The sequence below is a fragment of the Neoarius graeffei genome, chromosome 11 (genome assembly GCF_027579695.1).
Source record: "Neoarius graeffei isolate fNeoGra1 chromosome 11, fNeoGra1.pri, whole genome shotgun sequence".
NCBI classification, from domain to species: Eukaryota; Metazoa; Chordata; class Actinopteri; order Siluriformes; family Ariidae; genus Neoarius; species Neoarius graeffei.
In genome coordinates this window covers 76,786,096-76,809,450 of record NC_083579.1, presented here as the reverse complement: position 1 = coordinate 76,809,450, position 23,355 = coordinate 76,786,096, and the positions used below count along the sequence as shown (strand labels likewise).

General features: G+C 41.9%; 1 protein-coding gene across 1 annotated transcript in view; it reads right to left on the bottom strand.

The window, feature by feature from the left end:
* Window positions 1–21,624, bottom strand: part of LOC132894638 (leucine-rich repeat and fibronectin type-III domain-containing protein 2) — a 61,929-nt gene extending 40,305 nt beyond the window's left edge. Inside the window, exon 1 of the mRNA XM_060934730.1 lies at window positions 20,249–21,624. Within this exon, the coding sequence (XP_060790713.1) occupies window positions 20,249–21,624 (1,376 nt within the window). The remainder of the gene's footprint in view (window positions 1–20,248) is intronic.
* Window positions 21,625–23,355: the final 1,731 nt, after the last annotated feature.

Genomic DNA, 23,355 nt, shown 5'->3' with positions numbered 1-23,355 from the left:
TCTTTAACGGGGTTTCTGATGATCTTTGTGAATGATTTACCTGAGAGATGAGAGCCAACACAAGTGAGAATTAAGCAAACTTTGTTTACACTTCAACCTGCAGCGCTTCGTTGTAAAGATGCGAACGTAAAGCTTAAAAAAAACAAACTTACACAGGCAAAAACAATACAGGATTCATTCGGCAGCGACTTGATCCCGAGGTCCTTTACCCAGCCACATACAGAGAAGTCATAAGCCTCCATACTCTTCCACGCTTTCATCTGTTTTGCAGTGTAGAAGGACGTCTGCAACACCAGACAGTTCGAGATGTCGGGGAACTCGACTGAAGGGTAGTTTTCGAGATCGTATGACAAATCCTTCTTTCCCAGACTGTAGGGGTCGATTCCATTGCACATAGCAATCTTCTGAATATATCTAAAGCCAGCAGTGGCTTCTAGATTACGAGCGTACGCTGATAAGTTATCGACAGCTATTTCACTTCCGGTAAAACCGCTAAGAAAATTCACATGAATGAAACCCAGCAATTAGAAGAATACAAGACACAACCTGCCAACCTTTTTTTTTTTACTCATTTGCTTTTCATGTCTCATCTCATTATCTCTAGCCGCTTTATCCTGTTCTACAGGGTCGCAGGCAAGCTGGAGCCTATCCCAGCTGACTACGGGCGAAAGGCGGGGTACACCCTGGACAAGTCGCCAGGTCATCACAGGGCTGACACAGAGACACAGACAACCATTCACACTCACATTCACACCTACGCTCAATTTAGAGTCACCAGTTAACCTAACCTGCATGTCTTTGGACGAAACCGGAGCACCCGGAGGAAACCCACGCGGACAACATGCAAACTCTGCACAGAAAGGCCCTCGCCAGCCACGGGGCTCGAACCCGGACCTTCTTGCTGTGAGGCGACAGCGCTAACCACTACACCACCGTGCCGCCCCTGCTTTTCATGTTGTTGATATAATTGTGTTTATTTAATTTCATTGTGTTGATTTTGGTGACACTACACTGTATAAGAGTGAAGTTATTAATTTTTTTTTTTAAGTGTTGCACTTCGTATCCAGTCCCTGAGCACTCGTCTCACAGCCAGCTGCACTAAGACCAGTGCTATTTTTCCAGCTTGGGAGACGGTGTGTTTGGATGAAAATTAGGTTGTGGCTCCTTGTCGACTTTACTACAGTTGGAAAGAGACATCTTTTGTGTTTTAATAACATTTTGCTTATGGTTTATTGATCCGGAAAATTAGAGTCTATGAATATCTTTCCAACTTTATGGAACTCGTCCCCAGTCAGTGTGACATTGCTGCTATGGAAACGTTAGTCAGGATTGATTTAGTCCACCATTAACAAGGTAAGATGCCTTATTAAAATAAATTGCTGTTTTGCCATGTGTAGAAGTTAGGATTGACTAAGGGATTATATGTCTTGCTAAGAAAACCAATACTACATGATGAAGTTAGTTTTAGATTTTGATGTTGGAGATGACTGGTTTGCTAATGATAATCCTCGTTTAGTAGCTAGCTAGCTAATGCGGACCAAAACGATTTAGAATATAGTGAGTTATTTTAACCATTGTTTTGTTTAATGAAGCAATATAATCTATTAAATAATGTAGAATTTCAGTAAAATTGATGATTTTCAAAAACATTTAATCTTTTTTAGGTGCAAAATACCTCACGTACCTGGACATGTCACTCATTCATACTCACTCAGTATCTAGCGGCTAAACTCAAAAGTGGTGCTGGTGCTTTGCATTAATGACACAGTGTGTCCTTAATAAATCATTAAAGCAATGTGTTTTTTAATTAAAGTCTCAGGTGGAATGGAGCTAGTCATTCAAGGGTGGATAATTAGTCTAGAGGGTCATGTTGTTTGTCAGGGAACCTACTGACTCGAGTCCGACTCGTGCCCTAATTTTAAGGACTCGTGACTTGACTTCGACTTGGCCACTGATGACTTGGACTTGGACTCAGACTCGTGCATTAACTGCATTCGGACTTGTAAACTGGAGACGAGGAATTGGATTTGTTCTTTATTTTTTGGAACATGCCATAATAATTTGGCATTAGATATTTATATCTGCATTAATTTTTATACAAATTTTGTGCAAGAGAATGCACATTCACCTGTTCATACGTCATGTTCAGGAACAAACTAACGTTAATGGCGCTAAAATGCCTGGAGAGACGCCGCTAGGATTGTCCGCTTTGCTTATACAGACTTCTCGTGCAGTGGGAAAAAATGCACTGCTATGTGTTCCATATGTAGAAGAACTATCGAGGAGACGACGGGGACAACCTTGAACTTCAATCGTCATTTGGTAAGACTCCACCCAGAGAAGGAAGTGACACGCTATGTTCATTGCTCTGTTGATAGTGGGTGGGGCTTGCTAAGTGATGAACTAGCTAGTGTTAACCCTCTCTTATGTTATTTGCTCTGTTGATAGTGGGCGGGGCTTGCTGAGCGATGAACAAGCTTTTTATCTGTAGCCTGTTAACTAAAACGGGGCAGTCGAGCAGGAACGTTAGTCCAACGCAGTAGCAGAGACGCTTTCACATAAAGGCAGCAACAGCCACCGTCACATGGTGCGGTTGGAGTCCTGTTCTCGGACTCAACTCGGATCAATAGTGGACTCGACTCAAAATTTTCTCTAATGACTTGGACTTGAACACTGGGGATTCGAGACTGGACTTGGACCATACCTGTCAACTTTGAGGTTTGAAAAAAAGGGATATTTCCCAGATTTTAACTCAAAATAAGGGAAAATTTCGGAAAGTCGAACTTTCCGAAAATTTCAGAAAGTCGGTAATCGAACTGACTTTTCTTCACAAAATTAAATTCGTCCTGCCATTTGGGCAAGTAGCGGCAATACACCTTTTTTGGTTTTGCCTCGGTCCTTTCTTTATTCATGTCTCTAGTCTCGCCGTCTACTGAAACTCGCTCCCTGAGGAAAGAATTACGACCATCTTTTAGTTTTGTGAGAGGTTCCGAGCAGTGACCTTGGTCAGACCATAGATTTACATAGAAGACTAGATGCCTCGTCCCCGTTGCCCGTCAACGAAGTCGAACGTCCGCACGTGGCGGCCATCTTACCTCAGACAGCTGGCTTACCCATTACATTGTGTTGGTAGCGATATGTACTTTTCAGATGACCGTAACTTCCTCAAATTTCAATCGATATTCAAACGGTTTGGTTTGTTATATAAAACAAACAAACGGAAGTATGTATTTATGATATTAATGATGAATAATCATTTTATGTTTTCAAAAAATACGCATAGCTTGGCGAAAATATTTCAGTATACTACAGACTGTAAGACAGGATGCATGCTGAAATTCCTATGCTGTGAGAAGCCTAACACTGCATACTTATGGATAACTGCGGCCTTAGGACAAATAACCATACAATTTATTTCCAATTTTTAATGAAAATATTTTTACATGTGATAGGGCCGTAGGGGAAGCTAAAGTTAAATAAACAGCTTACTCACTTCTGAAACTTCAGAAATACTTCATCCACCTCAAAAACCTAATGCACTCACATCATAGCATAATAACAAATGTAAACTCACATCATAGCATAATAACAAATGCAAACTCACATCATAGCATAATAACAAATGCACTGCCCGAGTAAGTAATAGTATAAAACAGTGACAGCGACTCACGGTAGTTTGTGACAAAAAAAGCACTTAATTAATCACATGTGGTTATACTTCCAAGGATAAAAAGATATCTTTACATTTACAAAAAGAACATTCAAAGCTGATTATCATGTCAAAGTCAATATATGTTAGCACAGAAGATTGAAATTTCATTTGACTAGGCTCCAATGTGCAGTTAAAATAAAACTAAACATACTGATATAAACATTTACAATTAAAACAGACACACACATCAGCTTGTCATCAAAGTCAGTACTTTGATTTCCTGTAAATCATAATGTGAGTGCTGGGCTGGGCTTGCGTAAGTCTTCATACCCATAGGATGTCTATGTTCATACCCCTTGTCTGTGGTAAGATGGCCGCCCTGTGCGGACGTTCTGGAATCTAGTCTTCTATGTAAATGTAGTCTTCTATGTATCTAGACGTGAGGAATCTAGTCTTCTATGTAAATCTATGGGTCAGACTAGCGCTATGGTTCTGACAGTCTTCTTCACAGACATGCAATTAAAATCAATGTGTAATTACTAGACTGCCACCTGCTGTACTGGAGAGGGTGGGGACGTGAATTCATGGCCCGACTTCCTTCTGTAAACTCCTGTCAGAGGCGCGTCATGAATTCTGGACCTACCGACTTTTATATAATGTGAAAATACGGGATATTTTCGGGAAAATAAAAAAACAGGAAGACAGCGGGAAATAAGTCAAAATAAGGGATTTCCCGGGAAAAACGGGAGGGTTGACAGGTATGACTTGGACACGAGGTTTAGTGATTCGACAGCAGCACTAGATAAACCCAGATTGCAGTTCAAGGACTCGCCAAGGTGAGGAGGTCTCAAAGTAAGATGTGTACAGTCATCAACAAGAAATCTCTCACGGTCAACCCTTGTGTCTCTTTTCTCCTGAAGAATGTTATGGACTTTCACTGGGACTTCATTTAAGCAAGAAAGTTTTCACACCCTCACAAATTTATAAAGGATTTTGGACACATGAGAATTTGGAATTTTGTTTTTTAAAATTAAAATTGAAGTTTGATTTTTGAAGGAACATCTCCCAAAGGGGGCTGGTTGAGGCAGGGGGGATGTGCAGGAAGAGATGTGTAGGCAAACAGATCCAAAATGGCAGGCGTGGTCAAACAAGCAAGGTTCAGGTGATCAACAAACTTCTCATCAAAATCAGGGACAGAGACGGAAACCAGGAAATAAGAATAAAGGAAATAACCAGACAAGTAGATACAAAAACAAAGGCTTAGTAAATGCAGACAAACTGAATGAGTACTTCACAAAAATACACTGGAGAACTCTGGGTATAAACAGACAAACTAATTAGGGACTCAACTGAAACAGGTGAACATGATGACGCATGAGGGAATTAACCAATAATAACACAAGGGAGGTGACTCGACAGAAACCAGAACAAAACACACGTTAAAGACCCACTGACAACTTTTTACACCACGTAATATGTGTATTTATTGTTTTATTGCTGTATTGTGAAATAAAATATCCAAAACTCAACTTGAATAAAGGGTCGTCTTTGTAGAAAATCAAGAATTTCAGAGCCAATTTTGTGTTTTTTGCCCCGGCTTCTACAAGCGCCATGAGCCATTTGCCCGTTTTTGCCGCTAGGGGCGAGTGACGTCACATCAGTGTATGTCGTTCTGGATTGCATGAAAACAAAACATGAAGCAGGGAAGCTATCGAGATTGTCTGCCCTCACGTCTATTAAAGATTCTGTTTTAAACAGCATAATGTCTTAAACATATGGTCCTGGTCACGTCACACTATTGGTCCCACTCCAAAAAACATCATGTCTAAGCTCCTGTTAGATCATGTTAGATACAGTAGCTACCAGAAGTTTAGGTCATATTTATGCAGAAATATCAAAAACTCTAAAGGGCTCACAAACTTTCAAAACATGCCGGATGACATCTTATATCTATCACTCCACACATATATCATGTATATTATCCTAGCTAAATATCAGGGATGCAAACAGCGCGCCTTTTGGCGGATGGCGCCTTTTTCACGGCTGAATTGCGCAGATCTGATTTTTTTTTTTTGGGGGGGGGGGGGGGGGGCGTTGGAGTGTCTGATTATAATTTCAAAGTAAATTCTGTATTAAAATGACTAAATAAGCAAATCCGTTACAGTCCATGAAACAGGAAGTATAAGGATGAGGAAAAAAACAGTTTAAATCGGGAAGCTGCGCACATTTGTGGAGCCTGAGCGGCAGGACCGCGCAAATGTGCGCAGCTTCCCGATTTAAACTGTAACGGATTTGCTTATTTAGTAATTTTAATACAGAATTTACTTTGAAATTATAATCAGACACTCCAACGCCCCCCCCCCCCACCCAAAAAAAAATTTCAGATCTGCGCGATTCAGCCGTGAAAAAGGCGCCATCCACCAAAAGGCGTGCTGTTTGCATCCCTGAAATATATGAAACAAGGTATTGGCCTTTCAGTTGTTGTACATTACTGGTATTAGCTGCTTTGGCCTATTGATAAGTAATATGCAATGGTATAAGACGCATTTGTGACGTTACAACAAATTTTAAACAACATACATGTATTGAATAACAACACATCGCCACGTACCCTGGCTCGTTCTCTTTTGGCAAAGGCACCACCGGACTTTCTCTTTTTGACCGCCCCTTCGGGGGGTCTGCTGTCATCTGTTTCTCTTTTGACAGATTGATTCGGCCCGGGCCTGTCAAACAATGTCGGCACAGCTGACTCCTCCAACACCAGTGGATAAGTTGGATCAAACGTTCTTCGAGTTCTGGACGACAAAGTGAAACAGTGCTCCTCGAAATGTGCTGAACAGAGACGTGACCATTTTGTTGACTTCCAGTTCGCACCTGTTTTGGAAATGTTTCTTTCCCACTCTTTTGCTATTTCAGGGTGTTTTTTCCAAGGAAAGGAATGGAGTTTCACTCCTTCCGACGTGGTGTTAGAACACCCGTAAGCCACACATATAATCCCTTTTCGGTTAGACGCCATTTAACTTTTTCACGCAAGGAAATCACAACAAAACCACAGCTCAATATCACAAGACTTGTGAGAACTGAACCAACATAGTGACTTGTAAACAAAAACGACACACTGATGTGACGTCACTTCCGGCATCTCTGAATGAGCCCAGTTCATATCCAGGTCAATCTCCCTGTGCGAAATTTAAAATTACTTCTGATGTTTAAAACGGACAGTTAAACCAAGAATTAAAACCAGAATTTATCTTTGGAGTCATATATTGTTTGTTTACAAATTAATACGAAATGACTGTCAGTGGGTCTTTAATAAAAAGTTCAATAAAGCCGTGTGGAAGTGTACATCACCCTGCTGTGGGCTTTAACCAGTTCAGAGTGTCTGCAGAGCTCAAAACGAGACGCGATTCCTGACAGAACATTTTAGTTTACTGATTTCTCTGAAAAAAAAGTCCCCTGTTTACATGGACTTATCTGCCTTCAAAATTTTGTTCAGATGCAAATTCACTTTTTCCAGATTTCAGTTTTACAGAAAGAAAGAAAGCACAACTTTATTCATCACACACTTGTGAAATTCCTCTCTGTATTTAACCCATCTGAAGCATTGAACACACACACACATGAGCAATGAACACACACACATATCCAGAGCAGTGGGCGGCCATGCTAACAGCGCCCGGGGAGCAGTTGGGAGTTCGGTGCCTCGCTCAAGGGCACCTCAGCCCAAGGCCGTCCCATATTAACCTAACCGCATGTCTTTGGATTGTGGAGGAAACTGGAGCACCCGGAGGAAACCCACGCAGACACGGGGAGAACATGCAAACTCCACACAGAAAAGCCCTCGCCGGCCGCTGGGCTCGAACTCAGAACCTTCTTGCTGTGACACGACTGTGCTAACCACCAATTTGTTTTTCTCTACTCACGGTATATGAGTGTTGCTGAACCAACCGAGAACAAAATAAAAACTCGACTCGAAAACAAAACCCCAAAAAATAAAAACAAAGCAACAAAATATGGAATAAAAGTATTTAATGGTCAGAAAATATCTTTTTTTTCAAGAATTATTATTATTATTATAGCATTTTTCACAAATTCCTACTGTCATTTTGCCGGTTTGTTTACATTCTAAGCGGAAATTATTTTGTTGGACGTTTTGTATAAAATTTTTATTTTTCGAATTTGCAAAAAATAAAAAATGCCGTTTCTCAAAATCCACTGAATGTGGATAGAATAAAACAGTTATTCCACTCAATCTCGTCGTACATGGCTTATAGCCGACTCAGTGCTACGCGCCTCGTCAGCTATCAGCTCATGTGCGACTCGATTTCATGGAATAACTGTTTTGATCACTGACAGGTGAAGAAGTGAAGGACACTGATTCTCATTACAGTGGCACCTGTCAAGGGCTGGGATATATTAGGCAGCAAGAGAACAATCAGTTCTTGAAGTTGATGTGTTGGAAGAAGGAAAAATGGGTAATCGTAAGGATCTGAACAACTTTAACAAGGGCCAAATTGTGATGGCTAGATGACTGGGTCTGAACATCTCCAAAATGGCACATCTTATGGGGTGTTCCTAGTATGCAGTGGTTAGTACCGACCAGAAGTGGTCCAAGGATCCAAAGGACAACCGGTGAACTGGTGACAGGGTCATGTGTGTCGAAGCCTCATTGATTCGCATGGGGCATGAAGGCTAGCCCATATGGTCCAATCCCACAGAAGAGCTCCTGTAGCACAAACTGCTTAAACATTCAATGCTGGCTAAAACAGAAAGGTGTCAGCATTACTTTTTTCAGCAGTTTGTGCTACAGTAGCTCTTCCGTCGGATTGGACCATATGGGCTCACCTTTGTGCACCATGTGAAATAATGAGCCTTTGACAGTCATCAAAATGCAGAAAAACCTATAAATGAATTGGATGTGTCTCCAAACTTTTGACTGATACGATATATAAAATTACATTTATGTTAAACATGGCGGCGCGGTGGTATAGTGGTTAGCGCTGTCGCCTCACAGCAAGAAGGTCCGGGTTCGAGCCCCGTGACCGGCGAGGGCCTTTCTGTGCGGAGTTTGCATGTTCTCCCCGTGTCCGCGTGGGTTTCCTCCGGGTGCTCCGGTTTCCCCCACAGTCCAAAGACATGCAGGTTAGGGTTAACTGGTGACTCTAAATTGACCGTAGGTGTGAATGTGAGTGTGAATGGTTGTCTGTGTCTATGTGTCAGCCCTGTGATGACCTGGCGACTTGTCCAGGGTGTACCCCGCCTTTCGCCCATAGTCAGCTGGGATAGGCTCCAGCTTGCCTGCGACCCTGTAGAAGGATAAAGCGGCTAGAGATAATGTGATGTGATGTGATGTGATGGCGGCGCGGTGGTATAGTGGTTAGCGCTGTCGCCTCACAGCAAGAAGGTCCGGGTTCGAGCCCCGTGACCGGCGAGGGCCTTTCTGTGCGGAGTTTGCATGTTGTCCGCGTGGGTTTCCTCCGGGTGCTCCGGTTTCCCCCACAGTCCAAAGACATGCAGGTTAGGTTAACTGGTGACTCTAAATTGAGCGTAGGTGTGAATGTGAGTGCGAATGGTTGTCTGTGTCTATGTGTCAGCCCTGTGATGACCTGGCGACTTGTCCAGGGTGTACCCCGCCTTTCGCCCGTAGTCAGCTGGGATAGGCTCCAGCTTGCCTGCGACCCTGTAGAACAGGATAAAGTGGATAGAGATGATAAGATGAGATATGTGTCATCTATTGCGGCTTTAATGGCATTTTGCACTACTCTAGGGAAGAGCTCGCTATGCTCACTAATATAAAAATGCCTGATATGTAGTCTTATAATCCATACCTTTTATATGTTCTATTCGAGAAACTGCATTTCTGCAAGGTGTCTATGTGCAGTGATCATGTACCACTATACGACTGTCTACTTGAAGAAATCATTTTCAGTTGTTTGCACATAAAGTAAATAGCATCACTCTGATTCGCTAACATACACAACAAAGTGTAAAGTATAACGTTTCTGTCAATATGTTTATCATGCTTGATAAACTCGCAAAGATATTTATCTAAATACGTGACCTCATTCTAAACCTGTCGAGCTTCGCCAGAGAGTTAAACGAGACCTCTGTCAGCCCCACCCACAAAATTAGTTGTGTGCAGTTCATGAAAAAGAGTCGTTCGTTTTGAATGACTCTTTTCAGTGAGTCATTTGTATTTTTTTTTCCCCAAATACAGCTTCTCCCAGTCTGCATGAATTGGTCAGAAACTTTTGGTATCACTATGCAGTGTGCAAAATAGTGGGCTAATAACAATCAACAAAGATCAAGAAAATGTGGACTAATGTGGACTCTTAGGAGAATTCAGTTTCTTGAACTGCTTGAAAGGATCATCTCATCTCATCTCATTATCTCTAGCCGCTTTATCCTGTTCTACAGGGTCGCAGGCAAGCTGGAGCCTATCCCAGCTGACTACGGGCGAAAGGCGGGGTACACCCTGGACAAGTCGCCAGGTCATCACAGGGCTGACACATAGACACAGACAACCATTCACACTCACATTCACACCTACGGTCAATTTAGAGTCACCAGTTAACCTAACTCATTCAGGTTAGCTTAGCAGTGTTTTACCCAGTGTTAGGGATGTGATCGGGCACATGTGATAGGGCTTTGTAAATATTATATGTATGTGGTTTCAATAATATTTGTTTCCTATATACAAAAGCACCTGGATGTTGTCATAAAAACTGCGACGTGAAAACTGTAGCAAAACAATTCCATGTAGTGGTTCCATGTCTTTGGGGGAAACCGGAGCACCCGGACAGCATGCAAACTCCGCACAGAAAGGCCCTCACCGGCCATGGGGTTCGAACCCGGACCTTCTTGCTGTGAGGCGACAGCGCTAACCACTACATCACCGTGCCGCCCTTTGAAAGAATCAATTCAATAACATTAATCAAACTGCCCACAACTACATGGAATTGTTTTGCTACAGTTTTCACGTCGCAGTTTTTATGACAACATCCAGGTGCTTTTGTACATAGGAAACAAATATTATTGAAACTACTGGTACATACATATAATATTTACAAAGCCCTATCAAATGTGCCCGATCACATCCCTAACACTGGGTAAGCCACTGCTAAGCTAACCTGAACGAGCAACAGTTATCTGCTTCAAGTGCCTGAAAGTTTGAATTTTTTTTTTTTTAACTTGTGATTTCTGAACTGGAATTTCAGCCACTGAAAGTTCACCCATTATTTTTGTGTATTAACATATTTTGGAATAATAATAATAATAATAATAATAATAATAATAATAATACGTTCAATTTATATAGCACCATTCTCACACGCAAGGTCACTTTACAATTGCAATAAATAAATAAAATCAAAGTCCACCCCAAGAGGGTCAGGATGGAATTCCAGTGACGTAGCTGCCCACAGTCCCACCAAAAGCCACACAAAGGTATGTCCCACACCACCATGAGACGCCACCAGGCAACATTACCTGGAACACCACGCTATGGATCCACAAAGCGAGCACAGAAGCACCACTGCACAGAGTGCTGGACAACCCCGATATTAAAAAGAGCAATGAGCTCACTGCAGCGAGGAGCACAGGCATCACCCATGGCAGACCAAGGCCCAAAGGGAACCAACGCCCAAAACTAGGTCCGGAGCTACACCACAACCAGTGGACAAAACACCCCAAAAAAGACCATTCAAACAAAGAACAAACATCAAATCATACAATCACAAAAAGAAAAAATAACAAAGATAGAAAAAAAGAAAAATAAAAAGCTCCGGTGAGAAGTGGCAGCCAAAATGCGCACAGCGTACTCTCAACAGGAAACGGGGAAATGGAAATGGAATGGGGAATATCCAGACTCGGGTTTTCCTTTGTGTTTCCTACTTATGCTTTCTCTCCAACGGATTCCTTCTAGGTAAATGTCTCCTCCCCATCTCTTTGATTCAGATTGCTATGGGCGGTCAAATGCTAAGAAGGGAAGTTTCTACATAGAAAACAGACACTTTTCTAACTGGCCTGTTCTCTCTGCCTACTTTCTTTCTTTCTATGGCCTGGAAAGGCAACAGTCCACTTTGAAAGGCCTAGTTTGTTCAATCGGCAAGTCTTATTTCAAAAACAACAACAACAACAATTAGTTTTCCATGGCATGTTCTCTGTAAAAACTATCTAATAAAGAAATAATAGTTTAATTTGCCTACATTCTGTATTTTGCCAAGATGTAATTTTTGCACTGTGATACTCAACACACAGAACAGAAACCCAACAGTGTCATGACTAATCTTATAACAGACTTGCAGCAATAAATTAAAGATAATTTCATTCATTTGCTTATACTGATTGAAAATGCCTCACTTGATTTCCATTCCTCTGACAGAAAGAGATGCCAAAGTACTGCAAGAAAGAGTTCAAATTTGTTGTAAAGATTTTTAGGTACATTTCAGTACAAGCGTGTTCATACTTTCCATGTAATTTGTAAGCTGGTGGATTTCTTTTTTTTTCTCAATATATTTAGAAAGAAACCTTTTATTTGGTACATGCACACTTCAAGCACAGTGAAATTCATCCTCTGCATTTAACCCATCTGAAGCAGTGAAAACATGCACACACACACAGAGCAGTGGGCAGCCACACTACAGCGCAGTCAGGGGTCAGGCACCTTACTCAAGGGCACCTCAGCCCAAGGCCGCCCCACGTCAACCTAACTGCATGTCTTTGGATTGTGGGGGAAACCAGAGCACCCAGAGGAAACCCACGAGAACATGCAAACTCCACACAGAAAGGCCCCTGCTAGCTGCTGGGTTCAAACCTGGAACCTTCTTGCTATGAGGCGACCATGCTAACCACTACACCACCGTGCCGTATTACCTTTTTCTGTCTAATTTGTGTACTTCAACTGACACAGTAATCAATAGAATAAAAACACTTGCAAAAATAACTCTCTCATATATATATATATATATATATATATATATATATATATATATATATATGACACCTCACCGAATTCAGGGACGCATGTCGGCCGAAACAAATCCGAGATAATCGCAAAAGAAGCATATTTTTTTTTTAAATTTGTGATTTTCGTTTTTTTCCATCATGTGCAAGTTGAGATATTGAGATATTGAAGAATGCAATCAGTATTTCAGATAATAGATTGTTTTGTTGGAAAAGCATACATTTTTTGTTGCAAATTGTCTCGTTTTTGTCAGGACTGTAGCCTGCTGGGGGGTGTGGGTAAATTACCATATGGGCCATTCACATGATGATTTAAGTCTTTTGTTTGTTTGTTTTTTCGCGAATCAGCTGTATGATACGAGCTGAGCTCGTGGCTACTTAAGCTGCATACAGGCATGTAATTTCACTATGGAATGAGCAAGCTAAACAGCGCAGAGGAGCTGAAACACCGCAAAGCAAACAGACACACGGTATTTACATCGGAGATAACCATTTCTAGCAAAAAAACCACAACCAAAAGGAAGTGTTCTAGGACTACATTCCATCGGAGGCATTGGTGTGTGCAAGGCAACGTTTCTCTTTCTGATGGGGTAAATTTATTAATCTAAGGCTGTGTGGTTATTTTTGCATGTAACGGAGAGTGTTGTGGTTTGGTTACATGAAACTAGTGTTGTGTTAGTTGTGTCATCATCGTGCTATCTTTCTTTCTAACGGTGTGAGTAATTTTTCAACCACAAAGCGTTAAAGTATACTTTAGGACTTATTTTTGTACTTCATAATTGTGTTGGGCATACTTTGCATGGAAGGAAAATTGACGTGGTGATCTTTGTTTACATGAAAGTAGCATCGTGCTAGCTAGTAAGGGGTAGGGCTTTCCTTAATGTCATGCAAATGAGCAGCATTATGTCCCCGCCCTGCACCCAGAGTAGCTGAGATGGAAAACTTTGAGGGCGATTTTCTCCCTTTTCTGTTTTAAGAAGTATACACTTTCAAAAGGCCACACATTCTTCAAATATTGTCAGATCTCCACATGGAAGGCATCATTGGAAAGCTTAGAAACTGTACTTTCTGAATCTGCCAATAACTCAAAATGCCCCCGGGCGGACATTTGTCCCTGGATTCCGTTATCTGACACATATACACACTATATATTTCCTGTAAACTATTGCTTTAAGATATTAAAACGACTTCTCGGATAAAAAACAGATTAGTTACCTTCATTATTTTTCAGGAAAGAAAAAAAAGCGAGTTATTTATGCCCATAAAAGAATGAGCATATGTCATTAACTTTCGTAAACCAGTCAACTTCATACCACAGAATGCTACAAACACAAGCTGACAACCAAATATGCAAATTAAAACAGATTCATGCATTTTTCCCTGCAGACTGGAAGGAACAGATGCATAGCAGCTGGTAAGAAAACAACGCATTTTTTGGCTTGACTGTCATTACTAATATATAGCATATTGCTTTGACACAGGGACAATTATATCATAAAAAGTAGATAAAAGAATTCACTGATATATTCCATGCAGTTAATGACTGAGACATAAGTCAACGTGTTTACACTTCGCAGTAGCAGGATCTCAGCTTTTGCTATTCCCACACAGTTGCCATACAATAGACCCTGTGATTTACATAACACTGACAGTAAACGTCCTCCACCACCCACTACCACTCCACTGGGTAAATATAGATTAGACAAGAGTACACTGTTGATAGGTGACAGTTTGCCAGTGGAGGTGACTAATTTAGAAAAGGATAAGTCAATAATATAATTACATAATTAGATGATGTGTCATTACAAAAATAGAACATCAGCCTTGACCGAAAAAAAAAAAATGAGCCAGAAAGATCAAGATCATTCTGCTTAGTAATAAATTAAGAAGAAAATTATTATCATAGGCCAAAACTGCATACAATCAGCAGCAGTTGTCCCTATCTTAGGCCCTGTTTACATTATTTCGAATCAGCGGATCATCAGATTAACGTTTTTAAAACGATTCGCGTACACACAAAATTTCTGTGCCCGCAACAAAACCGTTCCCCGTGCACACAGCAACGCCAATACACGGATACGCTAATCACTTGACTAATTAGACGGCACGTCACATGATCCCAATGCATATCGGGCATGCGCAAGTCACCACTTGCAAGTGGAAGGATGTCGTTGTAAAAAATGAAGTATGCCAGTCTGTTATCGGCGGTACTGGTACTACAATGACGCCTTTTTTACACCGTGTATGGCCTTCGTGTTTATGCTAGAAGGATCTAACAGTGTTCGGTACACTCTTCACCTCGCAGAATGGCCGTTTTTTGCGATTACAACAAGACTATTTAGTGCTACGGTAACCAACACACTTCCTGTATTGCTCATTCACTTAATGACTTCCTCAACACACTTCCTGTATTGCTCATTCACATGACCAACGTGGCATGACCAACGCCAGCGAATCAGGAAGGTGGATGTCACAGTGACGTTGTCCAATGACGACGTCAGCTAGAGCTCAGCACTGCGTATCCTCGTTCCTCAATGTTTACACAGCACCGGATCAGATACGTACTGGGTTGAATACGTGGGCCCTGGCGGATTCAAACTATTCCGCCTGTGGAGTCGTTTTCCGGCGTTTTAATGTGCACGGACAGTGCATCTGCAACGAAAACGATACGGATACGGTCTAATGTAAACACCACCTTAGTAACAACATGAGGGAAGTCTAATGGTTAGAAAAGCAGCTTCGGAACCAAAAGGTCACTGGTTTGATTCCCTGGACCACCAGGAATGGCTGAAGTGCCCTTGAGCAAGGCACCTAACCTCCGACTGCTCCTCAGGTTGCTCTGGGTACATTGTATGTTGCTCTGGAAAAGAGTGTCTGCTAAATACCATTAATGGAATGTAATATAACTATTGATTATGTTCACACTACAGGTTTCTGACCCTTCATTTTGTATGTACACAAGTGATACACAGCCATGATTTTAGATACAAGCACCAAAGCTACATACCGTAGTTACAGGCAGCATTTGAAACCCCCCCCCCCCCCCCCCAAATTCTATGACTTCTGACTAGCTATGATGCACAAAATCTGATTCATGCTTTCATTAGGTCTTATTCAGATTACTGTAATTCACTCTTCATACACTCTCAGAAAATCAAGTACTGTATATTATTGTACCTTATGGAGTACAATGGCTTGTTACTGGATCAGTAGCCTCTAATGTATTTATTTGTACCTTTTATATAGTGCTTAGGAACATATATGTACCTTTTTGGCCCTAAAAAGTTATACATAGTTACCTTGAGGGTCAATAATGAGCCCTAAGGGGTATGTTAGTGTAAATTGTACCTTGGGGGACGGAAATGGACTCCTACTGTACCCCTATTTCTAACAGTGTAGAGCTTCTGGTAAAGGCTTTACAAAAGCTACAATATATTTAGAACTCTACAGCTAGAGTTCACCGCGAGTTGGCCTAGTGGTTAGCATGTCTCGACCAGGAGATTACGAGTTCTACTCACGGTCGGGTCATACCAAAGACCATTTTAAAAATGGTACCTGAGCAATTCCAGCGTTATGGACGTGACACTTGAACTCAAAATGGCAACAAATGACCCAGTGCATGTTTTATTGTCTCCCAGTATTTAAACAGGTGTTGCATATTTTAAGGCTGTACCATACTGGAGAAGTGATAGAACAAGAACAATTCCCATAGTACATCTAGGGCATGCCAGAAAATGCCAATAAAAGATGCGTTATGGATGTGACAGAAAAAGTATCACTTTTCTTGGGTGACTGTACATTTTTATCAAACTCTGTGAAATCGTAAACCTAATGTCGAAATGGAGATATCCATTTGATAGAGGGGTCCAAGGTGAATATTAAAAAATCTTTGTTTAAAATATTTTGTATTTCATGCAGAGTTTCGGAAGGAAAAGTCAGCGTTATGGATGTGACGAAATTCCATTATGGATGTGACGCATCTGAAATAGACATGGCATATGTTTAGAAAATCAGCAATTTAACCACCATAACCCTTTGAAAAACTCTCTAAATATCAGCTAAAACTATCAAAGTTCTTAAATAATATTTAGGATGGCTATTGTTTTGCTGTTTTGTGGATTTTAGCATACATTTCTGTGGCTTGTGGCAATAATATAGAATTGTACATGATCAAAGTTGATTTTAGCTTGGGCTTTACATTATAAGAAAGAAAGACTGACAGTGACATATTAGGTTGGTTACAAATTGGTTCAGCTTGTTCACATCTGTAAAATACAGGCCTAGGTGAGATCTCTGGGAGTGGTTTTGATGTATTACATGTTGCTTTATTTTTGCATGGTGAGGTTGACATTTACATGGAATTGCCCACCTACTACTATCTGGCAAGGCGCGTTGCAATACAGATCCAAGTGAGGAAGTCAAACTCTCACGGTTACCAGAGGACTAGCCCCCACTGTAACCCTAGCTGTATAGGCGAGAGGCCAAGGGCTTTGGAAACAGAGATCAGTGCTGCATCTATACAGTACGCCTTAAAGAGTTGGTTAATACTGGGACAGGAGACTGCCTGGGAAGACCAGATTCTGGCGTGAGAGGGACTTTGACTTTTGACAGCTATAGACCCTTTTCAGTCACGTGACCTTCGTAAATGCGACCGCCATTTTGGACATGTAGTGGACTTCGGCTCGAATCAGTTTGAATGTGAGGAAGGCGACAAACGAAAAACATAAAAGAAAAAGGAGCGAGATGCAGAAAACACCTTCACTATCCAGCGACGTAGGGCATTTACAGGGTGAGCAGAGGGAGAGGTATTTGCAAAAATTGAGGTTAGCAGGCTTAGAGAACGACGTTTACCTGCTTCCACCAGGATTGTTCATTGACATACGGAAGTACACGAAGCCCTCGTCTTTACCTGACTTCGGCCCACGTGATCTGTATACCTATGTCGTTAAAAACCCATCACCATACACATACACGCCAACGTCCGAGGTTCCGGAGCGCGCTCCGGCTTGCTCCAGGAGTGCTCTGTCCGAGGTTCCGGAGCGCGCTCCGGCTCGCTCCCCCTCAAATTAAGCAGCGCGCTCTGGCTTGCTCCCCCTGAAATTAAGCAGCGCACTCCGGCTTGCTCCGGAGCAAGCCGGAGTGCGCTGCTTAATTTGAGGGGGAGCAAGCCGGAGCGCGCTCCGGAACCTCGGCCGGAGCACTCCGGGAGCAAGCCGGAGCGCGCTGCTTAATTTGAGGGGGAGCAAGCCGGCGCGCGCTCTGGAACCTCGGATGTTGGCTCGGGCAGCTATTTACACTGGATCCGGTGTAAATAGCTGCCGGATCATAATTACAGTAAACTAGTAAATACAGTAAAGGAAAAACTTGAGACTGAAAGGTTTTAACAGTCATCCAAATGACTGAACGTAAACATTGCTACAGTAAAACCAGCTACTATGTTGTTGACATTAGCTAGTCAACAATAGCTACAACAGAAGAACAAAGAGGTTACAATGGGTTATTTTAACCTATTTGGTTACACACTCGCTGCCACAGAATGTTAACAGCAATGTAATGCCTTTTCTGGCTAATTTTATTCGTCTTACCTCCAACAAAGTGGTCACTACACAAGCGCTGGTATGCCGAGGGCTGCCAATCTGTTAATGGCCGCTATCCATCTTCTCCGTCGGGATCTGATAAAATGATAAACCTTGCCTTGTTTGTTGATGGTTACTACATCCAGGTGCACAACAATATAGTGGCATGATGGAAGTCTTGCTGAAAGTAAAAAATTTCTTTGCTGCCGTTCCTCAATGTTGGCTGTGGTAAACTACTGATAGTACATGTCCAAAATGGCGGCCGCGTTTGTCGTGACGTCACGTGAAAAGGGTCCATAGTTCTAACCCAACTTAAACGCTCTGCTCACTTCACCCTATCCTCTCTCAGCTACACTGGCTGACAGTTCTGTCCTGTATCCAATTTAAAATCTTGCTTGTCTCTTTCAAAGCCCTGCACAATCTTGCTCCTATCTACCTTAGGGAACTACTGACCCCCAATTACTTGACCCTCAGGCAAGAATTTACTTGCTGTCCCATGCACCAGGCTTTCCCCTAAGGAAGAAGATCCTCCAGGGCCATTACCCTCAAACTCTGGAATTCTCTTCCTTAATCTATCCATGACTGCTGTTCATTGTCTACTTTCAAATCTTAATTGAAGACTTATCTCTTCCATTAACATTTCTTTTCCTCTCTTGCTGTTTAATCTTTTTTTTTCCTCTCTAAAGTGACCTTGGGATAGTGAAAGGCGCTACAGAAATTTAAATTATTATTATTATTATTATTATTATTGGCGGCACGGTGGTGTAGTGGTTAGCGCTGTCGCCTCACAGCAAGAAGGTCCGGGTTCGAGCCCCGTGGCCGGCGAGGGCCTTTCTGTGTGGAGTTTGCATGTTCTCCCCGTGTCCGCGTGGGTTTCCTCCGGGTACTCTGGTTTCCCCTACAGTCCAAAGACATGCAGGTTAGGTTAACTGGTGACTCTAAATTGAGCGTAGGTGTGAATGGTTGTCTGTGTCAGCCCTGTGATGACCTGGCGACTTGTCCAGGGTGTACCCCGCCTTTCGCCCGTAGTCAGCTGGGATAGGCTCCAGCTTGCCTGCGACCCTGTAGAAGGATAAAGCGGCTAGAGATAATGAGATGAGATTATTATTATTATTATTATTAAAATGTATATGATAATCCGCAAACAGTTGTCTTGAATTATTTCTCAGGTTCATGCCTGTGCTGCATATTTTATGACATTTCTTAAATTCCTTACTTATGACTTTAATTCCTACCTACAATAATTTCCCATTAACTATTTGACCAAAAGATCAACTTATAACCATGATTTCCTTTTATCCTATCATATATGACCTCTCATTCAATGTGAACAGAGATAATAGGGGGGAGGACAGCTTGAAAAGAAGTAGCATAGATTGTTGGTGCCTCTGGTGAGTGTATCCAGCTACTATTTTAAAGCTAGTATTGTTTTGCTAATCTGCTCACAAAGCCAGCACAAAACAGCACATGCCATTTTTCTGTTCGTTTTTTTTTTTTTAAATGATTATTATTTATTTTATTTTTAAATGGTGTATATATGTTGTATAGTGAACTGTAGGCTACACATTTTGGCTAAAACTGCTTCTCAGTGGAACTAAAGAAACTCTGGACAGTGCAAAAGAGGCAAAGTACAAGTGTGTCAATGTAGGGTCAGTATTATGAACTTAGTATTGAAGATACTGAATAAAATGTTCAGCTATTTAGATGAAGAAGACCTATAATTATATTATGAATAGTATTGTTTTGAGAATTACAGAACATTCACTGTTGGTGGTAAAATCAGACAATAACTGCAAGAAAAAGGGAATGATTTGCACTTCAGCATACCGTATATCTTACTTAGGATATTACTGACTTATTATGGAATCTCTACTTTTTTTTTAATTTCAGGAACTTTTCAGGCCTGTAAGCAATATAAAAAGAAGAATAGTGCATTATATTCAAATATAGAGCTTTTTAGCCTAAGTTAGAATGGAAGAAAACAAGGAGGGTGAATATTTCCAATCTGGTTAGTATTCACAAGTCATAAGAGGGCAAAGACATTTTGAATGGTTACCTGTAAATCAGGACCTCATCATCTGAGCAGTTGTACTGGAGCTGGTACATTTTCACCTTGGGAGCTGTTTTGCTCACTGTCCACTTGACCAGGGCAGAGACAGATGTGACCTCTGACACAGACACCACCTGTTCTGGCTGGGGTTTGGTCTCCCCTTTGCTGGTCTTTGTAGAGCTGGTGATGTCAGACAGCCTGGACTTGGGCTGGGAGGTGCGGTTAGTGCCATTGCTGAGATGAGGCAGCTGAATGATGGAGAGTTCAATTGAGGCAGTGGATTCTCCTGCAGCGTTGGAGGCGATGCAAGTGAAGGTGCCATAATCCTTGGAGGTGGTGACCATGATGTCCAGGGTGCCATTCTCGTAAATAGTGGCTCGTGATGAATTACTGATAAGTCGGTCATCAGGAGCCACCCAGTGTATGTAAGGCATGGGGTCACCCACTGCCTTGCAGCGTAGGCTGGCCGTCTGGCCTTCAAGCACCAGAAGTTTGTGCGTATGCTGAGTAATCAAAGGTGGCTCACAGATAAACTCCTCCTCACGCACATACCAAAAGTACCGCCCCTTTAGATTCGGAGGAGATGCACAAGTCTCCATGTCATCCTCACGCTCAAATCGTCTCAACCACAAAATCTCGCAATTACAATGAAGCGGGTTTCCACTGAAACTAAGAGACAGCACAGGAGCATATGGTGTACTCAGCACCACATTGGTCTGAGACCGTGCAAATATGGGATCTGGCGGAAGCTTCTGGAGCCGGTTTGATGTGAGGTCAAGCCTGGCCAACTTGTCCAAGTCTGTAAAAGTGCCCTCAGAAATGTGGCTGATGAGGTTGTGGTCAAGGCTGAGCTGGTGCAAGCTGAGCATCTTGCGAATAGACTCCCAGGGTACACTCCGCAAGTTGTTGTAGGACAGGTCCAGATCCTCCAGTGTTAGCAGCAGGTCATCAAAGGTCTCTTTGGAGATGTGGCCCAGCTGATTGTTATTCAGAATGAGGTGCTGCAAGTTGACCAGACCTCTCAGAGCATCTGGGCCAAGTTCGGTTAGGCGGTTGCTGTCCAGATGGAGTGAGCGTAAAGTCTCAAGATCCACAAAAGAGAAAGGCTGGATGGAGCTTATGGTGTTCCGGGAAAGCGTCAAGTCCACAAGACTAGTCATGTTGACAAAATCCTGCTGTGTAATCCTGATAATGTAGTTCCCCCCCAGCCTCAGCTCGACAGTCCGACGGTCAATATCAGGTGGGACAAATAACAAGCCTTTCGAAGGACACAGGGTGCCTAGAGACTCAGACAAGTTCTGGCAGACACAGTACTTGGGGCATGCAGTGGCTGTCATCATTGTACTTCCCAGAAGCAGGAGGCTGCAGAACACTTTGGCCATGGTAGATCATGTACAAAGGCCTGAAAAGGCAAAAAGCAAAGAAAGGTCAGCTTGCCCTTACAAATACATCAATCACATTTTGGGTCAATACCTCTGCAGAACCTATCCGTTAATGACCAAGATATCTTTTTGAGATAGCGCTCGACAGAGATGAACCAAATCAGTCATGCTTATGTATAATACTGTACATGTGCGTACATTTTTCTCTTGTTTCACAATGGGAAACAAAGGATAGCCCACAGAGGTATCATTTCCATCATATATGATCCATGTTGGATGATTCACTGGGTGGTGGGTGAGTTTTGTTGAAAAGATGATGAATCACTGACAATCTTTCCTCAACCATTTCAGTCATGTTTTGTGGACCTCAGGAAAATTATATCTACTTTGTAATTTAAGCTATCCACAGTAGAACTCTGTACTGGTTGGCTTTGCATTGTTTTTGACTGTGCATATCATCCTGTTCTAGTAATCACTGCTTTGTTGCTGGTTGCACACATTTGCACACATGCACTTTACGGTATGTATAGTCCTGTATAGTTTTATTTAGTTTTCTGTAGTTTCATGGAGTCCTGTGTTGTTTTATGTAGCACCATGGTCTGGAGGAGTGTCCTTTCATTTCACTGTGTAATGGACCAACTGTAGATGGTTGAAATGACAATAAAGTCACTTGACTCAACATCGCTGAGGGATCCCCATAGTTCACAGTTCACTGATAAGAATAGATAGACAGATATTTTTGTCCTATTTTACAAATTTGATGAGAGATCAAGAAGACATCTAGAGGATTTTCTACCTAATAATGCTATTTTCTCACCGAGAACCCTGGCATTCCACCTTTCAGACCCCTCTCTCTCTCTCTCTCTTTCTTAGCTAATTTCAGTTCCACATTTTCATTCTCCTGGGTCTGAAGAGTGGAACACTGCTACAGAAGGAAATCTGTCTGGGAGTTGGTGTCAGAGGAGTTTGAGGCTGTTATTGTCTGTAACTTCTTGCGAATAGCAAGCAATCTCCACACCCACCCTACCATCATCTCTTCACATTAAGAAAATTTATTAAGAAAATAGATGGGAAGTCTACCTTTGGATAACATCCAGTGATTCCCCTGTACATTTTTATCATTAAACCCAGTTATGCCCAAATCCTAAATCAATTTTAATCAGCTTTCCGCTAGAATGATTATTTAACAACAAGCAGGATTGAAGATGCAGAGGGACCACTCTGATGAGTCCGAAATCCCAGTGGAGAAAAAAGGCATTAATTTTGATCCCACAGCCATCACCTATCACCTTCTGAATGCACACAGTGGGTTTCCAGTAACGCATAATTATAAGTGACATTTTGTGTGTGCCATTTTGAAGTTACATTGGTGCTGCAGTGAAATGGATGCTGAGCTTCAGACTATATGGATTGACATTGTATGAATGAATGAGCTCATTCAAGGGGTGGGGAGAGGGTTACTAAAATGTATAGTTGAAAAAAGCTGTAACTCATATTCATCATACTGATTTACATATATGTAACTCAGGCTTGTACGGTAGTACTCGAGTTCAGGACTCGTGCCCTAATTTTAAGGGCTCATTACTTGACTTGGACTTGAGCACTGATGACTCGGACTTGGACTCGGACTCATACATTAACTCATACATTTGTAACATGCCATAATAAGTTGGCATAAGATATTTATATCTACATTAATTTTTATACTAATTTTGTGCAAGAGAATGCAAA